Consider the following 24,107-nt stretch of genomic DNA (forward strand, 5'->3'; position numbering starts at 1 on the left):
GTGAGGGGTGTACTCACTTTTGTGAGATACTGTATAATACCCAGCAAGCTGCTATGGGATATACATCCCAAAATAAACTCACAGGTGCTATATAATACCACATAAAATCCAGTCTCTGGAGTCAATAGGTAATGCTAATAATGTGTAAATCAAACACAAAAGGTAATACCTCCGTAAACAGAACATTGATAACGGTGTACCCAAAGCAGATATCCAACTCTCTACAAACATTTTGCATTTTAAGTCAAGGTTTTATGTGGAACTATATAATACCTGTGGTGATATTTTATTTGGGGATGGTCCATTGTGTCCATGTATGTCTGATGGTCTTTCTTTGGGGATTGTGTATGGTTCCAGGAGTAACACTCCTCCTGCTTCTGAGGATTGTGGTCTAGCATGTGAGTCATGATGCCCACTTCGGAAAGTGATGTCATCTGCGCTATTTAATTATATCAATGGGCAGGCTTTGGTGTGAGTATATAGGGGCTAATCTTGTGCCTCCACTTTCTGTTCCTCCTGTTGTTTGTCCCTGATAAATTCCTGCAATGCATAATGCCCTATCCTATGGTGATAGAGTCGTGCCAGGAGAGAGAGGGCGGGGCTCCTACGCCCTTTATGGATGCACCGCCACTGTACAAACACCTTGGAGAACTAACCACTGATCATCTGTGGATGTAGGCTGCCTCATATCCTTCTGTCTCTTCATGTAACCCCAGAGAGACTTTATGATGTTGAGATCAGGACTCTGTGTGGGCCAAACCATCACTTCCAAGATTTCTTATTCTTCTTTATGCTGAAGATAGTTCTTAATGACATTGGCTGTATGTTTGGGGACATTGTCCTGCTGCAGAATAAAATTGGTGCCAATCACATGCCTCACTGATGGTATGGCATGATGGATAAGTATCTACCTGTAATTTTCAGCATTGAGGACACATTGATCCTGAACAAATCTCCAACTCCATTTGCAGAAATGAAGCCCAAAACTTGCAAGGAACCTCCACAATGCTTGACTGTAGGCAAGACACACTTGTCTTTGTTTACCTAACCTGATTGCCCCAACACACGCTTGACACCATCTGAACCAATTACGTTTATTTTGGTCTCATCAGACCACAAGACATGGTTCCAGTAATCCATGCCCTTAGTCTGTTTGTCTTCAGCAAACTGTTTTCAGGCTTTTTTGTGCATCATCTTTAGAGAAGGCTTTCTTTTGGGGCAACAGCCATGCAGACCAATTTGATGCGGTGTATGGCAAATGGTCTGAGCACTGACAGGCTGACCCCCCACCCCTTCAACCGCTGCAGTAATGCTGGGAGCACTCAAACATCTATTTCCCAAAGACAACCCCTGGATATGATGCTGAGCACGTGCCCTTTTTTGGTTAACCATGGCAAGGCCTGTTCTGAGTGGAACCTGTCCTGTTAAACCTCTGTATGGTCTTGGCCACCATGCTGCAGCTCAGTTTTAGGGTCTTGGCAATCTTCTTATAGCCTAGGCCAGTGATGGCGAACCTTGGCACCCCAGATGTTTTGGAACTACATTTCCCATGATGCTCAAATACACTGCAGAGTGCATGAGCATCATGGGAAATGTAGTTCCAAAACATCTGGGGTGCCAAGGTTCGCCATCACTGGCCTAGGTCATCTTTATGTAGAGCAACAATTGTTTTTTTCAGATTCTTAGAGAGTTCTTTGCAATGAGGTGGCATGTTGAACTTCCAGTGACCAGTATGAGAGAGTGAGAGCGATAACACCAAATTTAACACATCTGCTCCCCATTCCCACCTGAGACCTTGTAACACTAACAAATCACATGACACCAGTGAGGGAAAATGGCTAATTGGGCCCAATTTGCACATCTTCACTTAGGGGTGTACTCACTTTTGTTGCCAAAGGTTTAGGCTGTGTGTTGAGTTATTTTGAGCGGACAGTAAATTGACACTTTTATATAAGCTGTACACTCCCTACTTTACATTATAGCAACATGTAATTTCCAGTGTTGTAACATGAAAAGATATAATAAAATATTTACAAAAATGTGAGGGGTGTACTCACTTTTATGAGATACTGTATATATCACACATATGCGCATCTTTGAAAAGTTTGAAGGTTACATTGGGGGGTTAATTTACTAAAGGAAAATCCACTTTGCACTGCAAGTGCACTTGGAAGTGCAGTCGCTGTATATCTGAGGGGGTACATGCAAGGAAAATAAAAAACAGCATTTTAGCTTGCACATGATTGGATGATAAAATCAGCAGAGCTTCCACTCATTTCATATCTACCCCTTAGATTTAGAGCGACTGCACTTCCAAGTGCACTTGCGGTGCAAAGTGGATTTACCTTTCGGAAATAACCCCCATTGCAGTTTACAGATTCTGTATATGCCCTGAATATGTAATTTTTTTTTTTTTTTTTTAACAAATTCATTTTAAATTATATGTATCTATGAGGAAGGTAAACTGTTTTGATTTATTTTAAAGAATATAAAAATAATTCTATTTTATTTCAACTTGTATGATTTTTTTTTGTTCAAGTTCACTTGGCGTGGATTATAGTAGCATTTTACATAATGAAAGCCTTTTGTTTTTTGAACAATACTGAATTGAAAAAAAAATGGCCATTTTAGTTAAACACTCAACCCAAATATGGTGATTGCAGCAGGTGGAAGATGTACAAAAGCAAAGAACAAACATCAAATGCCATATTAAGTCTCTCATCAACTGACATAATTAAATATCACATTAATAGTTTTTATTAAAAGCATATCTATAATATAATTTACCAAAATTTTGTTTTATTAAAATTATAAAATGTGAATAAAAACAAAATAATTTATATCATATAAAGTTTTCATGTGTCCTGTCTATGTATTATATTCTTCAGTGGGAATTAATCAGCCACTTCAGTCAGCACAGGTACTATTTTTAAGGGTAGGCTTTACATTTAATTTTCAACTTGCAAACAGCATATGCTAAAGCCTTGATGGTAACAAATGTTGGAAGATACTTTTTTTTTTCCACCAACCATATATGTTTCTTGCAGTGACAGGTAGGCTCCCTCGTCTGTTGCTGCTGCAGACACACATGAGTAATATTAGAAATGTTCAGTAGGCCTATATGTCTATAAAGTGGCTTACTGATTTAGCGTATTTTGTATGCAGGATCTTCAGGAATTCACATCAAAATCTAACTCTGATATAGGCACTTTGGCAGCCATTTCCATAAGTTTCAGTTGCCACTGGGAAAACTGGTCATGATGCCGACTGTGGGAACTTGTTCAGACTGCTCATTAGATATGAGTCTCAAAGATCCAACACTAGACTGTGATTTCCAGTCGCTGGTCGATGGATCACTAAAGATGGGCAGCTCAGGTACAGAAGCAGCAGATGGGTTTTTTATAAGCAGAGAAGATGTGCTGACCAATGGGTTTAGAACACCAAGGAACCTGAAATGAAATATCAATAAATTAAATGTTGGTCATAAAAAATTAACTATGAGCTTTAGAAACTGAGATGTACGCGATAAAGTAAAAAAAAGCAAAACAAATAGAATAAAATTTAGTAATATTTTATTTAGCTTGCAATAATTCCCATCAAGCTAGGTAACGCTAAGCCCTTGTACACACGGTCGGAGAATCCGTTGGAATGTGTCCTATCGGACCGTGTTGTCGGATAATCCGACTGTGTGTGGTATGCATCGGACTGTTTCCGTCGGAATATCCGTCGGACCCAATTTTCCAACTTATTGGAAATATTTTCCGACAAACTGGTCCGATCGGACATACTCCGATCATGTGTAGAGAATTTTGATCGGACAAAGTGCCACGCATGCTCAGATCAAATTCCTACACCAAAGCTATTGACTACTAGCGTGAACGTATTCCCGTCGTAACAAAATAATGCCATCACGTTCTGAACGATCAGATTTTCCGACAACTTGGTCCGACCGTGTGTATGCAACAGTTTCGGACACAATCCGTCGGACAAAATCTGTCGGACAAAATCCAACGGATTTGGTTGGCAGAATATCCGACCGTGTGTACAGGGGCTAACACTAGCTATAGCCTACCTGTAGCCATAACCCTTGGCCAGCCAGCAAGTAAAACATTTAAAAAAAATTAGTTATGTGATGTTGGTGAAGCAGTCACAGGCTATAGAGGTGGATGGGTCAGTTGACTGGCTCCTGAACAGTTTCTCCATCCCCTGTTCTGGGCTGTTGGCAAGGATAATTTGTTGTCATAAATGGGATATATGGAAGGCAACAAGGAGATCAAATGAGAACTGCAATAACAGCATTGACATAGTTGCACAACACAATGTATTTTTTTTTACATTTTCATTAAGCCCTTTTTGAAAAATAGTTCATCAATATGAGAGTGTACTGTGCTCAAACTAGGTCCTCTGTGTGATGATTCCACAATTTTTACTCCAGACCTTGGGATTCAGATGTCTTCTTAGCCCTTGTACACACGGTCGGACATTCCGACCAATCCGACAGATTTTGTCCGAAACTGGTGTTGCATACACACGGTCGGACAAAGTTGTCGGAAAATCCGATCGTTCAGAATGTGATGACGTTATTTCGTTACGACGGAACTACGTTCAGGCTAGTAGCCAATAGCTTTGGTCTAGGAATTTGATCTGAGCATGCGTGACACTTTGTCCGATCGGAATTCTCTACAAATGATCGGACAAAGTCCGATCAGTTCATGTTGACAGCCAGGGGTCAAGTCCTGGGGAAAAAAGTGTGGGAACTCCCACCCAAGATCCACTCCACCACCAAAAAACAAAGAATGATACGCTCATATGCATATACGCTTCAAAAGTGGTATTTTTCATCCAATTTTCGTATTGTGTGTATGAAGCTTAACTGTTAGTACATAAAAAAAACAATCCCCCATAAACATAAATACAGTATTTCTCTGAATAATCAGCATTCATTCATTGTGCTTCCATGCAAATGTGAACATCATGTTCTGATCTTTATTGGGGAATGTTATTTTGTATATATATATATATATATATGTGGTGAGTTTACACTTTTCATTGAACAGAGTTTGGATAACACAGGGTTAAACGGAAAGGTCATAAATGAACTGCACGTTATATGGACAGAATGCTTGGGGAGATAGTGATGTGTTCCTGCTTAGGAGATGTATGTTGGCTTGGGGGGCTGCAAACTCTGCAGGGCTCCAACACACACTCGCTGCTATTCCAACCCTTCACATATTTCCACATAAACTTCCCTCCTCAGCTCACCTCTCTCCCTGCATGTCCTGTGAGCAGAATAACTGATCTACCCGTCAGCTACACCTAGACCTGATCTAACCGTCATGCTAGCTGTGATTGACAGGTAGATTGAAGCGGAAGCTGTCATGGGGCCCCCTACTGGCAATGCCTGAATGGTCAGGTGTGCGGCATTTACTATTGCGAGCTGTGCCGGCAGCAGTTGGTGTAGCACCTGCCACACAGCTCGCATACTTCAAAGTCTTTCAGGACACGGCTGCTAACGGGAACTGAGTTCCTTTTGTGGAAAAAGTACAGGAACTCCGTTCCCTTGCGTTCCCGCAGGACTTGAGCCCTGTTGACAGCTCAGCTCTAAAACTTTGTCAGTTGGATATTCCGACTGAAACAGTCCGATGGAGCCCACACATTATCCGACAACACGGTCCGATCAGACATTTTCCGTCGGAATGTCCGACCGTGTGTACAAGGGCTTAGTCAGCTGCTCATCTGTGACCTGCCCTACTGCAAGGACTTCAGGACAGCTGACCAACAGCAAACAACTTGGCTAAGCTAGTCCCTAGCAAAGATGGATATTTAGAAACCTTGTCCCATGTTAATTCTTAATGAACAGGTTACTAGCGATTATTACCGTTAAGGCAAACAGCACTACTGTTTTAAGCCATACAAAACCATCAGGTGTCATAATGAACTATTGAGAATTTACAGAATTCTTCATATGCTGTGTGTGTGTGTGTTGGTACAACATGGTTGACTTTATTGGCATAAGCGTAGAAAAAAACAGAAGGCCCACTTGCTGTTAGCTTTACTGTTAATAATTGTTGTTTCTTCTGCAAGCTTAGAATTAGTAAATTGCTCTATCCTCAAAAAAGATAGTTGGTGCAGGCTATGGACATTCACTTAAACAGATGCCCATGCCAAGATGTCACACCAGATTATTAGTTGGGGTTCAATGATTCTTTACAAGATATCTAAAACCAAGAACAAACATTAAATATATTGAAGCTTGCAAGTCTTTAAAGCTGTGCTTGCGTTTGTTTTCTGTTTTCAGATTAAGTATATTTTCTGTAAGTACAGAAAATTCCCTTTGATCTTGCCAGAATTTCAGTGGCATTGTATCTCCCTGTGAGCAAATCTGTTATCTAAAACAATGTTATGTGCTACAGTTAGCTTCTGCGATCTGCAGAACTCGCCCTCCCTATGAAATTAAGATAAAAAGATGAGAGTTTGTAGTCCACTTGCGGACTGTAGACTAGGGTGATAACACTGCCCCTCCATAGATTCAGTGCAATAAGTTAGTGTTGACACTATAGCACAGGAAATGTGTTATCGGCAGGATCATTAAATAAAATCAAAGAAAACAAAAGTCTGAAATAAGTAGACTAATGCAGCCACCAGAACTAAGGACTGGGAAGTGGCAATATATAACATTTTTGGTTTAGATATTTTAAGCTTAACATTTATTAGGTGAAGTTCTTGGACTGGGACTTCATCTGTATGTTACACTGAAGTACCACTACATCACTAGGACAGGGAAACACAATGATAGTTTGAAGATAATTCCTATGTTAAAATCATTGGACAAAGACTACAGCAGTATAAAACAATATTACAGTCACAGACCATGTTAACTACCAAGTTCTGCCTAGAACAAAGTGGCAGCATAATATAATACAATTCAGGAAAATGCCCTGTCATCAGACTTTATATCATTGGCACATATTGTTGAAAAATATTTGCATATACAAATCACCTTTGACTGGGTACAGTGGAAATTGTTAATACAGTACTGGTGAATTTGGCAAAATGCTAACTGGAATTTTTGGGTGGAGTTGCAAAATATTAGAGCAAACACCTCTATTTCCAACCAAGCTTTCCTCCGCATAAAGCTTTTTTTTAAGAAAGTACTTTGTCATGTTATGCTGCGTACACACGAGCGAATTGTCCGGCGTACTTAGTCCACCGAAACGCATTTCACCAGACAATTCGATCGTGTGTGGGCTTCAGCGGACTTTTCCAGCGTAAAGCCCGCGGACTTAGAAAGTAGTTTTGCAGTCCAATCTTTCCGCCGGACTTGGGTTTCAGCGGACAATACGTTCATGAGTATGCTAGTCCGGCGGACTAAGAATGACGCATGCTCAGAAGCAAGTACGAAAAAGGAAGCTATTGGCTACTGGCTATTGAACTTCCTTTTTCTAGTCCCGTCGTACGTGCTGTACGTCATCGCGCTAGCAAACGCCGGACTTTCTGTGTGTCCGTGTGGCCAAGTCCATTTGGTAGAAAGTCCGCCGGACTATCCGCCGGATTGTTTGCCGGACTAATTACGCCGGACAATTCTCTCGTGTGTACGCGGCATTAGGCAACGTATATACATTGATATTAGAATGGATAATGTCAGTAATGATATTAACATACAATTAAATAAACTTTAATTTACTGACACACCTAGAAAATGTAGGAAACAAGCTTACCTTCCAAAGTAGGGATTGAGAACCGGGTGTCTGAAAAGTGATGTCCAGGACATAGGGCTGAGTGAGCCTAGGCTTGCTGTGCTGGATGGAGGGGAGACAGATGGTGCTGTCACTGTTGAAAGAGGTAGTGTCCTCCAAATAGGGTCTATAAGAGGACTGGGGGTTAAAGGAAAATCAAGATACAGCCCCATAGGGTGTCTGACATGGAAGGCAGGGCTTGCACCTAATAGTTCTATTTTCTCACGTTTTCTCCATTTTGCTCTTCGATTTTGAAACCAAACCTATACCAATAAATGATACATATAATATTAAATTTATTATATAAACTGTACATAGAAAATATATTTCATTGTCCAAAATTTTCTAGATTCTACATTCTTAGTGTGATATGCCATCATGTATACATATTGAAGTATAGCAGTGTACATATCATGACCATGGCAAGAATACAGAAAGAACTACTGGCTGGAATGGATACATTCATTTCATGTTAAATAGATGATGTATTGTAGTAATAAACATAATATCACAAAGGAGAGGGGTAGCAATATTTATTTTACTTTGATTTTCAGATGATGAACCTTGCTGACATGCCCCAGGTGGTGGTTCCTGGATTCACTGGGCTCAGAAGAAGTTGGTTGAATTATTCTAAGCCCTTGTACACACGGTCAGGCATTCCGACAACAAAATCCATCAGATTTTGTCCGATGGATTTTGTCCGAAACTTGTGTTGCCTACACACGGTCAGACAAAGTTGTCGGAAAATCTGATCATACGTAACGTGATGACGTTATTTCGTTACGACGGGACTACGTTCAGGCTAGTAGCCAATAGCTTTGGTCTAGGAATTTGATCTGAGCATGCATGGCACTTTGTCCGATCGGAATTCTTTACACAAAATCAGACAAAGTCCGATCGGATCATGTTGTCGGAAAGTTTTATAGCCCAGCTCTAAAACTTTGTCCGTCGGATATTCCGACAACATGGTCCAATCGGATATTTTCCATCGGAAATGTCTGACCGTGTGTACAAGGGCATAGATTCAACCCAGAAGACCAGAGCGGTATGTCTGTGGGGGGGTGTATGGGAGGTGAAAAATGCATTTTAACTTTAAAAATACCTAGACCAGTGATGGCAAACCTTGGCACCCCAGATGTTTTGGAACTACATTTCCCATGATACTCATGCACTCTGCAGTGTAGTGGAGCATCATGGCAAATGTAGTTCCAAAACATCAGGGGTGCCAAGGTTCGCCATCACTGACCTAGGCAATAATATTTTTAATTTTTACCAAAAGACAAAGTTTGGCATTTAGCCGTATGTTTCCCCATTTGGTTAGTCTGTTACCAGTGCAATGCTAGCAGACTAGTTAGGTGCGATGAGCTCTGCTGTTATTCAGCAGAGGAAATTTAGGAAATTGACCCCCAAAGTCCTCTACATTTTAAGGTAACACCCATTCTGTACATTGGTTAAGCATGAGTATATAAGAACTATTGTATAGAAGGAATTAAGAAAAAATGGCCAATGAACCAATGCAGATATGAGTAAATGAATAAGGTTAAAAACAACCAAACAATGACTTGTGCAATAATGTAACCAGGAAAGGAACTATAAACTAAAGACAGAGGGCTGGATCATTAGATCACTACATGTATAAAGTACAAGTATGAATGTGCAAATTATAGTACCTGAAAGTGAATGAACAGAAATAATCTTTCATTGTTCTTACTCCTCTAAAAAAGTAAATTTTTTTGTTTGATGGATTACTGCACATCTTCCCTAATGCCCCGTACACACGAGCGGACTTTTCAACATCCAAAGTCCGTCAGACCGAGTCCGTCAGACTATCCGATCGTGTGTGGGCTGCAACGGACTTTAGCTTCGCAAAAGTCTGACGGACTTTAGAAATGAAGCATGCTTCAAATTTTCCCGACGGAACTCCGCCGGACCCGGTCCCCTTCGAAAAATCCGCTCGTGTGTATGCTACTCCGACGGACTAAAACCGACGCTAGGGCAGCTATTGGCTACTGGCTATGAACTTCCTTATTCGAGTCGGGTCGTACGTCATCACGTTCGAATCCGTCGGAGTTTAGTGTGATCGTGTGTGGCCAAGTCCGTTCGGCCGAAAAGTCTGTCAGAACTCCGTCGGAACTCCGGCGGAACTCCTTTGGAAGTCTGTCGGACATAAGTCCTCTCGTGTGTACGGGGCATTACTGTATGTTACTCATCTTTTCTTGCCTTATTTTATATTGCTCTGCTAAAACTGTAAATAGCACAGACCTGCACTCTTGCTTCAGTTAGGTCCAGCCGCATTGCAAGGTCCTCTCTGCAGAAATAAAAAATAACAATGCATATTAAAATGTGCTATGTGCATGAAATGTGTCTGGTTCTGTAGAAAACATACTCAGACATTCAAAAATAAAATAAAATATGCTGAGGACTTCCAGCAGATTTACCCTCTCTTCTAGACACGTGGGATTCGTTTCGTACGTATCGAAAATTTGTACGAATTTCCGGAAATTCGTACATTCGTACGAATGCGAAATACAAATTTTTATGCATGCGAATTCCGTACGAAATGCGAAATTTCGTTTACGAATTTTGGATCCAAATTCATAACGAAAATTTGTAATTGTTTGTTCACCAATCAGAGGAAGTCAGCACAGCACAGGGATGGTGGGAACCCCTCATAATGGGCACAGCGGGTGTACACTCAGACCCGGGAACTCAGCACAGGGATGGTGGGAACCCCTCATAATGGACACACAGCAGGTGTACATACCTGGGAACTCAGCATAGGGATGGTGGGAGCCCTATGGGAATTTCTATGCTTACAAATTTTATACAAAATACAAAAATTTGGAATTTCGGATCCAAATTAAGAGAATTGTGACTGGTGTTTTGTTCACCAATCAGAGGATGTCAGTACAGCACAGGGATGGTGGGAACCCCTCATAATGGGCACAGCAGGTGTACAGACCTGGGATGGTGGAGACCCCTCATAATGATAAATTCATCATAACGAACATTAGTAATTATTATGAAAAGTTAACAAACCTAAAAGTAAAAAACCCAGGAAATCTACCAGCTCCTGGAAGATAGGTACTATAGCAACCCATAACATTTGCGCTACAAAGTGGCTTAATAAGACACTACATCCTGGGATATCTGCATCCTAGCAATCTCAGGAGGCAGGGGGGCCCACTAGGAAGGCCTTGCACAAAAAGTAACAGAAAAGGTAAACATTCTACATGCTTTGAGTAAAATGTTGTTTTAGTGAGTTAAGTTCTGCTTTAAATCATTGTAATAGGCAACAGTGGTTAAATATAATATATACTCAACTTCTTGTCTAGTTATTCCACAGAAGAAAACTCTCATTTCTAAATTTGTTGACCTCTTTTACTTAAGTTGATGGAAGACAGGCCACATAGAAAAATAATAATACCGTCAAATGTCCCAGTTTCTTTACAGGAGTCGGCACTCTTCCATATACATGTGTACTGGTTCAAAGTAGCTAACTGATCCTGGTATATACTTACTGGATTATTCAGTGAAGCAATGCAAAGAGTAATGGAAATGTGTACAAAGCAACAACCTAAAACAACCAGCCATAAATCATCTCAATTCATGTGACTACAGTAAGTACAATCTGATTGCTGTAGGTTACTGCAGTGCACACCTCGATTGCTCTTTGCACTTCTTAAACGAATAAGCAATGACAATAGCACGACCGCATAACATGTAATAGTATTGTTATATCATTGAGAAGAAGGCTCTCATCTGATTTCAAGTAATGGACTGTGCCAATGAGTCTATATATCTGTTATTTCAAACAATTTAAAAAACAATCTGTAGTGTGACTGTTGCATTATATTTCTATTCCATTTACAGCACAGAGCAATGCAAGCTATTTGTAATCTCTGATTATTATACAAACTACTGGAGATATTTTAAGATAACCTTGTAGTGAATATATTATAACTAAAGATTTTGTTTGCATAATGATGTCTCATTTAGCATTTTAGAATCATTAGTAATTTCCTAAGGGCCATATTCATAAAAGCATTAGGCTAAGTATTATGCATGTAAATTAAGTTAAGTGTCTGGTAAAGCTTGACATCTAGTAATGATCTCAAAGTTCAAAACCAATGCTTTGAATTTAATAATTTTATAAATATTTTATTGTTTTTTTGTAGAGTGAGTAGCTCCAAGTTATGGAGAACATGATGTCAAGGTACTTAGTAATCCTTCTGAATGTGATTGTCACAATGAACATTTTTTAGCCCTATGCATTTACCATTTGCTGATTTCATTGATGCATAAACGATGGATGGCATTCATATACTGGCAAAAGCGAGAACTAGCTTGAAAAAATTAGCCCTTTCCCGAGTTGTAGATTTTTAATGTAGGGAAACCTGGCATAAACCTGGATCTATCAGGGTGGCATTTTTCATTTCTATACAAAATAACCAATTGACGGCTATGATGTGACTGCTTTAATACATTTCTGGACACTATTTTGAAGATCTATGGTGTGCTAACAATATATGCTTTGACTTGTGTTGACATTGCCTAAAGCACCCACTTGCTTCAAGTCATTTCCAGGAATATGTGCGATTGGAATATTCTACTAATAATGGATTAGACATGATTGATAAACATGTATGTAAACAGAAGTTGCACCACACATTAGTGTGAACGTGGGCATGAGAGCAATAATTCTAGTACTATCATTCACAGTTAACTAGAATTTGATAACCTGTAAAGGCTTTTAAAGCATTACCTATGTACAATTTTGTGTACCATCATTTTTTGCCATATCACTGGCACATGTAAATTTTAAGACTTGACACATTTGATATCTATGTGCTCAATACAGCCCTGTCTAATATAAATTACAAATAAATTGTGTATTATATGGTGTTTGTGTGCACTAAAATTAACCTTAGTGTATTTTTTTTTCCAGAAAATATAGATTTGATAGACATTTGTGCAAATATTGTTTGGCATAAAAATTGCCACCATTTTTTTCTACAGGGCCTCTACTTTCATAAAGTGTATAATTGTTGGTGGGTTTAAGTCTAAAAAAAATGCAGATGTATGTAAACAAAGTGGGAAGTGGTTAAAATCTGTTAAAATCAGCTAAACATATTACAGGTGCATGGTGTTCAAAATCTTACAGTTTGGTTTCTTAGAAAGCAAGCACAGCCAGAGAAAAAAAAAACCCTGTTGATTTGCCAACATGCTGCAAAGAAGAACCCTTACCCCCCCTACAGAGGTCCAATACCCTCCTGCTTAGTCAGACCTATAGCTCTGCAATCAGCATACTCCCTGTTCATTGAAAAAACATGACTCCGACACAGGGGATGTGTTTACAGAGAAACCACTGTTTCCACACAAAACGCAAGGGACGTATTCTACAGCATTTCTGGTAAGGGACATTGGCAGCTTTCCAAAGAACACAAATTGTTAGACTTTGAACATCTTTGCTTTGATGACGCTGGAATGAAAAATAACATATATATTAAAGCTTTGAATTCTCAGGAGCTGCTCTAGCATGTGCTGACTTTCTTTGGCTAAGTGGGTTCCCTTAACATTTTCTTGTGGTTAAATAGAAAGACCAGCCATCTTCTACTTTGAGAGGTTATTTGAATCTTGTTCTATCATACCATACCAGATAAAGGTTGATATTTTAAAACCTTATGTTTTTCAACATCAGAACTTTAGATTGCCTAAGCTTGACCTACAATCATAACAACAGTTTTGAAGCAAAAAATTGTTATTTTAGCAGTGTAAAAGCTACCTGGTAAATACATCTGGGTAATGGGATTTCATGAAGGCCCTCTCCAACTCTTCCAGCTGATAGTTACTGAAGGTAGTGCGGTAGCGGCGCTGCTTCCTTTTTCCTGTGGCTACAGATAGTTCAACCTCGGTGTTCTGTTGGTTTTCAGCTTGCTCTTTTCTATCAATGTCTTTACTATTCTTTGGCACATATGTGGCCATGTTGTCTCCATTGGCCACTTCGGTTGATGTTATTTCCTTTTCCTTGATTTTGACATGGGGACCAAGGTTGTATACGATCTTCACAGGAGAGGATACAATAGCTTTTTTATCTAAACAAAAATCACAGTTTATTATTAATTGCCTCTTCATTCCACACATCCTCCTTTTCCAAAGCGTAATCATGTTGTTTCCATTCCATGATTTTATAAAAAAAGAAAAAATTCACTGGGGTTAGTTGGAGCCCCTACTTTAGGTCACAGTGTAAATCAGTGTTGAAGTGGAAAAGCCAACATTGTAAACAAACTTTTCTTCACATCTATGAAAACAAACATCCTCACGTATTAAATTATGGATTCAGTAGAGGAGCACATTCTCCTTAATTACAGAGTTATTTACTAAAGGATAATTTCTATTTATCAATGTTCCATTTAAAGTTACTAGATTTTGGAAGTAAATATATTTCTGTAGGTATCATGTGACATTATTTTTACTATTAGTATTTTTACTTTTTAATTATATGTTAATATTTTTCAGCATAACCCGGACAAATATTGTTTGTTCTAATGACGACGATTACAAGGTGAGGAGGCCAGCTGTGCAAAAATGTTCTATCTATAATGAATTATAATAAACAATATTATTCTAAGCGCGGTATACTGTATGTCCACATCTTATGTCTAAAGCTGCTCTTCCTTCCAGTTAATTTTGCTATAAATAGGTAAATTACAAAAAAATAAATAGCGATAAAAACGTTTAAAAAAAGATATATCTTTTGGAAATTTAATATACATATATATATATATAGCATTTAATGGTAAACAGTAACACACAAATTTTATATATATATATATATATATATATATATATATATATATATATATAATATAATTAGTGTGTTACTGTTTACCATTAAATGCTATATATATATTTATTTATTTATATATGTATATATATATATATATATATATATATATATATATATATATATATATATATATATATATATATATAGATAGCATTTAATGGTAAACATTAACACATGAATTATATTATATATATATATATATATTAAATTTCCAAAAGATATATCTTTTAAACGTTTTTATCGCTATTTTTTTTTTTTGTAATCTATCTATTAGAGCAGCTTTATATATGTATATATATATATATATATATATATATATATAGCATTTAATGGTAAACAGTAACACACTAATTATTACAATGACTACATTTATTTATTAAGCTAAATATGTACTAAAGCATGCAACAGAACCCAGAACCATTTCTTTTAAAATATATATGGCACTGATGTGTCAAAAGTTTCAATTCGGACTCTTATAGACGCTTAACGTAAAAGGATATAGCTATCCATATAAATTAACTTCGATGCCCCGCGACCTTCTATATAATACTGATGTATAAGCATAACCAGACAACCTATGTTTGCACGCTTTTATGCACACAACTAGATGTGACATACACTCACCAGCATTTGGTGTCGATGTTGAGTGGTCCTTGGGGGGTCTCTTCTTGTCTCCTGAACTTTGGGATACTCCTAGAATGCTGTCAATGAAGTATGAGGTCAGCAGCTGGACAGGAGGCTGTGTAGGGCAGGCAGTCTCTTTGGAGCTGTCCAGAGGAGAGGGTGCTGGAGTCTGCATTTTGTCTCAGTAAAATTCTATGTGATATTGAGGAAATGCAACCTGTAAGTGGACTGTGAGCACAGGACATTCTCTTCTACTCATCTCATTGGTCATGACTCTGTCCTCCACATGTCCCTGTCGTCATTATCACACACTTAAAGCCATAAAAGAGGGTGGGCACTTCTGGTGACAATTTTTTTTTTTTAAAGCAGAAACTGGTGCAAGTGCTTGAGAGATTATTACACAAACTATTGTCCTGATCTGTTAAAGCCTATTCAGGGACCCTGCAGCTGTAAAGTCCATTTAAACATTCACTCTACACAGTGTACTAAAGTAATGCTATGCATGGTAAAACAAATCTTTTGGCACAGATTGCACAAATGATCTATAGTATTTTGAATTTATATTAAGAGTCACCTGTTTTATTATTATTATTCTTAAACTGAAATGGTAAGAGATTATCACATTAACCTCACTATAAATACATAAAGCAATTTCGATTTTGTAGATTGTTACATCTACGATCATCATGATGGAAAAATGAATGAATCTGTCAGTGGAAATTATTTTTTAAACCCTAATGGTTTTATGTTAAACTTATTCTCTCATGTGTTAAACTATAAGCCCTTGTACACACGGTCGGACATTCCGACGGAAAATGTCCGACAGGACCGTGTTGTCGGATAATCCGACCGTGTGTGGGCTCCATCAGACTGTTTCCGTCGGAATATCTGACTGACAAAGTTTTAGAGCTGGGCTATAAAATTTTCTGACAACATGATCCTATCAGACTTTGTCCGATTGTTTGTAGAGAATTCCGATTGGACAAAGTGCCACGCATGCTCAGATCAAATTTACGAGAGCAAAGCTATTGGCTACTAGCCTGAGCGTAGTCCCGTCCTAGCGAAATAACGTCATCACGTTCTGAACGATCGGATATTCCGACAACTTTGTCCGACCATGTGTATGCAACACCAGTTTCGGACAAAATCCGATGGATTTTGTTGTCGAAATGTCCGACCGTGTGTACAAGGGCTATCACTAGGTAGTAGAGCACATTAAAACATGCTACTGTTGCCGTATAATCAGGATTAAAAACATTCATAAACAGCAGAATATTAAATAATTTAATAATATTAATAATATTATATTATTTACAGCTACGCTCTTCTAAAAAATGTTATGCTATCATTGCTCTAGCGTTTTATGAACTTGTTTCTGCGCCTGTCAATATTTCAGGTTCTGGGAGAATGAGATAGGTGGTAACGCATGCACAAGTTGCCCAGGCAAGTTTCATGAGCTGGTGCAAAAATCACTCTTCTGAATAAAAACTCAATTTACTAAAATGGATTAGTTATTATAACTTCACTACTTATTTTATCTCATCAAAATGTTGTCCTAAAATGTTCAATTTACAAACATAGATGTCACCAAAATGCATCATCTTTTTTTTTTTATCCCTTGAAGTAAACATCAGTCTCACAAAATCCCTATCTTTTTAATAAATTGTTAATTTATCTTTTGAATTTGTATTTAACCACTACCTCAATCCTTTTCCTTCTCTTCTACATAAACAGCTAATGAACCTTCCAGTATCACTTTACTGTTTCCACCGGCTCGCCCAAGAAATGATCCACAGGTGCGCCTGGCTGGTCACAGAGTTGATAAAAGACTAGATTGTCTTTGATCACCTCTATGGCTCTGGAGGACTGGAGCGATGCCATGACATCACTTCTGGTCCAGGGTGAAAGTAAAAATTTTTTTTTAAAGCAAAAGTTTTTTTTTTTTTTTTAATCTTTTGCTTTTAAAGGTAAAGGAGAGATTTGGGTTAATTTTGACCCCAGATCTCTCCAACAAGAGGACCTGTCATCCTTATTTCTATTACAAGGGTGTTTACACTCCTTGTGAAAGGAATACAAGTGATCAGAAAAAAAAAAAATCAAAGGAACAGTGTAAAAAAAAATTGTATAAGAATTTTTTTTTTAAGCGACCCCATCTCTCCATGCACACACGCATAAGAAAACACATGTGTAAGTTACGCATGCATATGTAAATGATGTTCACACCCCACATGTGAGGTATCATTGTAAACATTATTAATTATTTTTATTATTTTTTTTATTTATTATTTTATTATAACTCTAGTGCTAGACCTCCTCTATAACTCTAAACAGGTAAACTGTTAGGCTCCGTTCACACAGCGGGCGGCACGACTTGCAGCGCCGCGACCTGCCGCGACCTGCACACGATCAGCAGCGACTTGCAAAACGACTTCTGTATAGAAGTCAATGCAAGTCGCCCGAAGTCGCCGCAAAAGTAGTACAGGAACCTTTTTTCTAAGTCGGAGCGACTTGAGTCGCTCCTATTAGAACGGTTCCGTAGTACAGAACGGAGCGCGACTTGTCAGGCGGCGAAGTCGCCTGGACAAGTCGCCCCTGTGTGAACCGAGCCTAAAGGCATTTAAAGCATCGCCTATGGAGATTTTTAGATTCCTGGCGTTTTTCGCCATCCCATGAGTGTGCACAATATTAAAGCGTGACATGTTAGGTATCTATTTACTCAGCGTAACATCATCTTTCATTTTATAAAAAAAAAAAAAAAATAGGGTATAATTGTGTTTTTTTAATTTCTTAAAACTTATTTTTTCCAAACAAAATTGCGTTTGAAAAACCGCTGTGCAAATACCATGCAACATAAAAAAATTGCAATGATCACCATTTTATTCCTTAGGGTTTCTGCTAATATATATATATATATATATATATATATATATATATATATATATATATATATATAAAAAATGTGTGGGGGTTATAAGCAATTTTCTAGCAAAAAATACTGATCTGAACTTGTACACAAAGTGTGCCAGAAAAGGCCTGGTCTTCAACTGTTTTTTACATTTCTTTAGTTACTTTCTTGTTTCCATGCCTAGGCAAGTGATGTCATACATCCCAGGAGTCTTCAGTTAAGCACACCCTCCTGCCTGCATGCCTGAGCTCAGGGCAGATGGATTCCGGGAAGTAATTGCTACATAAATCATCTGCTATTACTCAAGATGGCCACAGCCAGAAATGCTAGGGGTTGTTTTCCAAAGTAAATTCTCAGCAAAATAAAATTAATCAAATAGCGCTTTTGGTTTGTGGTGCTCAGATGCAGTATAGTTCTGCTTTAATGTGATGTTGCATATGTGTTAGCAAAACTGTGCATACGGTAGCTTTGTAACTACCAGTACTTAGTGTAATCAGGCAGATTATACCTTGTTTATTTCAGGATTATTTAGACCTTTATTTGATGATAAATAGTATTGACCCATGACCCACTGCTACCAAAAAAAAACCCGAAATAAATTCTCTACTCCTAACAGTGATACCATATTATTTGTTGTTTGCACCTATAGTAGGGCCAAGAAACAATACTGCACTAGGGGTTGCCCCTCCCAGGGAACCCTATTACATATCTACTGGGATTGCCCTCACATAAAAAATACTTGGCATAAGGCCAGCAAAGTTATAGAAAAAATAGCCGGTAAAAAGCTCTCTCTTACGCCCCAAATATGTCTCCTATTCTTCCCTTTACAAGATATCCCAAAGAACAACATTACCCTAATCCATACATTCCTAAGCACAATACATTGGGCCATAGCCTTTAATTGGCGCTCCACTACGGTACCTTGGCCACAAATCCTTAACCGCATGATGAACATCAAACTTTCAGAAAGAATTCACCACATGCTATACGACTCAATGCCCCTTTACCAAAAGAAGTGGATGCCATGGGATACCGCTCTTTTAATGTAAGAGAGAATGGGAGATATAGGGTGAGAAAAGGGGAACCTAGGCTCAGCTTTTTACTATCTTCCACCCCCCCACCGCAACATGCAAGTATCAATCGCTATATAACCCTTCCCACCTCTACCACTTATATATAGCCAACATTACAACAATGTGCAAATTTACAGATTTTTTTCTATTATTCATTTAACCATAATCCTTGTTATATTCCTGTACTACATTTATTGTTATTATCATATATTTTTATACCTGTACCTTCGCTTAACTGTTTTATACTCTGACCTTACAAATAATAAAAATCGTTTGTAAACAAAAAAGAAACAATACTGCACATTTTTTTTTTCCCCTACACACTGACATAGAAAATATATAATTTTTAACCCTACCTAAATAAACTGACCTTCTATAAAGTTATTTACATGAGACCTAACTGCCCCAAGAAATTCAATAAAATCTGGGTGGCTTGGGTAGAGGCGAGAGATTTAATGTGGTAATAAACCTCACCTTTAAAAAAAAAACAAGAAAAAAAAACCCCCTGCAAGACAATGTCATAATGTGCTGGTATGCATCACATACTAGCACGTTCTGTAAAAACGTAGCCCTCCAGCGGCTCACTGTCACCGCTAACAGGGCTTCCATCTTTACTCGGTCTTCCTTCCGGGTTCAAGTGCTCCGGCCTCCTGATTGGTCGAGCCACAATGACGTCATTCCCCCACATGCACACAGGAGTCGTGGCTGCAGCACAGAGCTCTGAATGCAGTGTGAATACCTCTTAAACCATGCAGGCTAAGGGCTCTTTCACACGGGAAGGATCAGTGATGATCCGCTCCGTGGACACCCGCTTGTTCAGCGGAGGATCGCTCCGTCGATCCCCGCTGAGCAGGAAGATGACAGGTCCGTCTCTGCACACTGTGCAGGGACGGACCTGTCAGAGCGCCGCTCTCCCCTATGGGAGATCGGGTGATGATGGACCGCAGAGCCCGTCGTCACCCGATCCGATCCGCAGATGGATGGATAAGTAGATACAGTTTGTAAGGGCGCTCTGAACTTCAGGACCAAGCAAAAACAGATGTCTTTATGAACCAGAAAGTCTATAATAGGGTATCTTCCCCACTTAGGGCTGCACTTATGGAGAGACGCAATCTCTGAATAGGAAACAGAAAAACAAAGAAAAGGAGCCTCTAAGTGTAGAATTAAAAGCTGTTTAATTTCCCCAAAAAGGGTTAAAAACACTTACAAGATATGTAGACTGGCAGAGCATATCATTAATATCCATGTAGGATGGATAAGTAGGTTTTCCTCCGTCACACTTTTTCGGATCGGAGCGGGTCGGATGTCATCGGACATGTCACCGCTGGCATCTGAAGCTCCATAGAGGTCTATGGAGCATCCGTTCAGGTCCGCCTAAAAAACTGACAGGCAGACCAGAACGGATCGGTCATGTGAAAGGGGCCTTAGGAGATATTTACTGTACCTACAGGTAAGCATTATGACAGGCTTACCTGTATGTACAAAGTAAGACTTAACGTATGTACAAACATAATACTTTACTACCACTTTAACAATATGATGTGGCAACCTTTTCACTGCCTATTTACTGCTGTTAGTCCTATTTAGAGCAACACAATACAATTCCATGTATAGAATAATGTTTTTCTGTGCTTTTCTCCCCTCTTCCTTTCCTCTTTACAGTCTTCTCCCCTTCAGAATCATTCATTCCTCCATTTCTCCTTCCTCTGTCCCCCCTTTTTCCCCCCCTCTCCTCCTTCCTAGGTATACTTAAATGTCTGCTTTTAATGCCTTAGAGCCGGTTCACACCAGGTTCTCAGGCATTTCTGTGTTTTGTGCGTTTTGACAGTCATTTTAAGATGAACAGGTGTTTTTCTGTACTCGCAGGGTCTTTAATTTGATAAAATGGGAACTGTATGCAGAGATATACCACATATGTTTATTTTATTATTATTTTGCCCTGACACATGCATAAGAGGGATTTTTGGCAAAGTGTTATGAGGTCACAGACATCTTTGTATGTCTGAGGGCCTATAGAAAGAAGCCACACATAGCCCTTGTACACACGATCGGAGATGCTGACGGAATGTGTCCGATCGGAGCGTTTTGTCGGATATTCCGACTGTGTGTGGTCTGCATCGGACTGTTTCCGTCGGAATATTCGTTGGACCAAATTTTCCAACTTGCCGGAAATATTTTCCGACAAAATGCTCCGATCGCACATACTCCGATCATGTGTAGAGAATTCCGATCGGACAAAGTGCCACGCATGCTCAGATCAAATTCCTACATCAAAGCTATTGGCTGCTAGCCTGAACGTAGTCCCGTTGTAACGAATTAACGTCATCACGTTCTGAACGATCGAATTTTACGAAACAACTTCGTCCGACCGTGTGTATACAACAGTTTCGGACAAAATTAGTCGGACAAAATCCGACGGATTTGGTTGTCGGAATCTCCGACCATGTGTACAAGGGAATATGCAGTCCTGTGCTGTCCAACTGACTGGTTGAAGAATGGGAGTGGTGTGGCCCAGCGTAGGCCATAGCTTCTGGTCCAAGTTCCTACTGATCTGTGGTCTGTAGAAGGATATATGAATAGCATGTGTAGGTTGGTGGGGGCCTGTTAGGTCTGTGTTATGTAAAAGCATTAAGTAAAAGCAAGAGAGGGTGACTAAGTTCCTACATTCAGTAGGACCATGGAGAACTAAAGTAGTTACCCTCTAATGGGAAATATAATCACAGCAGCAAAAAAAAAAATGGAATTTGGAGGAGACTGGGAGCAATAGAAGGTAATTTGTTTGTATAGAAAGAGGTACTTCAAAGTGTATTTTATCCTGAGTGTATTTTATAAATCATAGTCTCTCATTTTCATTTATGTCTTCTATCTGAAGTACCTAATTGATCCTGCCAGTGACATTTCTTCTGTGTTCTAAACTGACCACACAAAGCACATAAGCTGATCTGTGTTAGCGTGGGCAATTTTTATCCTTTAGCTGGCCATTAAAGGTACAGGACACTGTACCTGCTATAAAAATGCACTGATCAATGTATAAATGACACCAGCAGGGAAGGGGTTAACGTTAGATGGCAATCAAGGGGTTAAGTGTGTTCCCTTGGTGTAGGGAGGATGGGCTTACTGGGACATGACAGATTACTGTTCCCAATCACCAGGGCCGTCTTTAATATTGAACTTTTCTTGGCCCCCCCATGCAGTTTTGCTCTCCACCTGCTCTGAGACATACAATAAATAGCAGCTAGACTCAAAATCAAAATCAGTTTACTGAATCAGATTAGGCAGCTATTGCGATTGGTTGACAGAGGTTACAGTGTATTATTACCGCTTACTGACTGGTTGCTAGAGGTTACAGCACACATTACAGCTCACTGATTCGTTGCTAGAGGTTACAGCACATCATCTCCTCACTCCAGGGGTCATGCTATACATATGGATGCCATCATTATTTACATATCTATGCAGCTATTTACATATGAAAGCTGCTGCTATTTACATATGAATGCCGGTTATTTACATGTAAACACAGGGTATGCAGGTGAGTCATCTGTACACAACAATAGGGCAGAGCTGGGCAGCATTAGTAGCTGCACTTCACACTGAGATATCAGGACACAGCAAGAGACAAGGAAATTTAAACTGGGATAGTTGGCAAGTATGAGGCAGCTGCTTTGGGCCTCACAACAATGACAGGGCCCAAGGCAGCTGCCCCTTTTGCCCTGCCTTAAAAACGGCCCTGCCGATTACTGGAAACAGTAGATCTCTGTCATGTCATCTGGTAGAATGGGGAATCGCCTTGTTCACAAAGGCAGATCCCTGTTCTGCCTCTGTGCATAACTATCGCGGGCGGCCGGCGGACATTGATTCCGCCGGACCCGCGGGCATTCTCCTATGGCTCTCAGCGCGCATGCACGCAATCTCACATGCATGGACTGACAAACAGGTACGTCTGTTCACGCAGGAGAGCCAACCTGCCACAGTAAATTTACGTGAGTTGGTTGGAAAGTGGTTAAAGAAATCTACATGTTAAAGTCAGAGCGCCACCTCAGGTCAGTGTCTGGAGTAGGGTATATATATAATATATAGGTATATATCATTTTTTTTTTATAAAATTAATTGAGCTTATTGCCTTATACATAATATATTACTTTTTGATTCACTATATATTTTTTTTCTCTCTAGCTTTTATAGTATTTCACTTCAAGCCCCCTGCAGCCACCATGTATTGGCTGTGTTTTGTGGCTGTTTTTTGGCGCCTAGGAGCATCTATCCTGCCTCGCTTGATGCGTATGGTATGTTGGGCGATTGTTGATAGGATGGGGGTTACCTTCCCTGGGGACATCTGTGGGGGAGGGGTTAGGAGGTGGAGTGGCCAGGGCTGGGACCTTTTATAGCCGGACAGCTGGTCACTTGCTGTAGCGTGCACTTTAATAATTATATTATTGTTTTTTCTCTCTTTAGTGCTAAAGCAATTTTTGACCATCACTTTATTCTACTCCCCTGATGAAGCCAATGTGTTGGCGAAACTAGTAGGGAAGAAGTTGGCCTGCTACTTACCATCTTATCAGCTGGTCATCAAAATTTGCTTCATTATTGATATGTGACTACTTTGTACTGACGGCTCCCTTTTTAAATCACATTTTGTATATTTTGTATGAATAAAAGTTTTCTTTATAAAAGTACTTGTTGATTTATTTGTGGCACCGTGATAATCCCTTCCCTGTTTGCTCCAAAGTGTTTATATTTTGTTGAACTGATGGGGCCCATGCCCGGTACAGTAGAGTCCTTTCTACTGCTTTAGGCCCCTTTCACATGGGGTAGACTCTGCCAGGACTCTGCCTGCTCAGTGGGGGATATGTCAGCTGATCCCAGCTGATCTGAGCGGACACAGACACAGCCGGCTGTCCTCTATGGGTGGTCAGATG

The 24,107-nt window shown here is 39.4% G+C and overlaps 1 protein-coding gene and 1 long non-coding RNA gene across 2 annotated transcripts; one reads left to right on the forward strand and one right to left on the reverse strand.

The window, feature by feature from the left end:
- Positions 1-2,857: 2,857 nt before the first annotated feature.
- Positions 2,858-15,454, reverse strand: ESX1 (ESX homeobox 1). Its single transcript, XM_077487276.1, has 5 exons — positions 15,211-15,454; positions 13,522-13,831; positions 9,999-10,044; positions 7,719-7,999; positions 2,858-3,449 (listed from the first exon to the last, which is right to left on the reverse strand). Exons 1-5 carry the CDS (start codon positions 15,383-15,385, stop codon positions 3,233-3,235), a joined length of 1,029 nt encoding a protein of 342 aa, XP_077343402.1. The 5' UTR covers positions 15,386-15,454; the 3' UTR covers positions 2,858-3,232.
- Positions 14,246-23,814, forward strand: LOC143988036 (uncharacterized). The gene is made up of 3 exons (XR_013276737.1): positions 14,246-14,301; positions 23,365-23,474; positions 23,644-23,814. It is a non-coding gene; the product is annotated as an uncharacterized LOC143988036 (long non-coding RNA).
- Positions 23,815-24,107: the final 293 nt, after the last annotated feature.

This window comes from Lithobates pipiens, unplaced genomic scaffold (genome assembly GCF_037356315.1).
Source record: "Lithobates pipiens isolate NorthernLeopardFrog02 unplaced genomic scaffold, aLitPip1_a1.2 Scaffold_1, whole genome shotgun sequence".
NCBI lineage: Eukaryota > Metazoa > Chordata > Amphibia > Anura > Ranidae > Lithobates > Lithobates pipiens.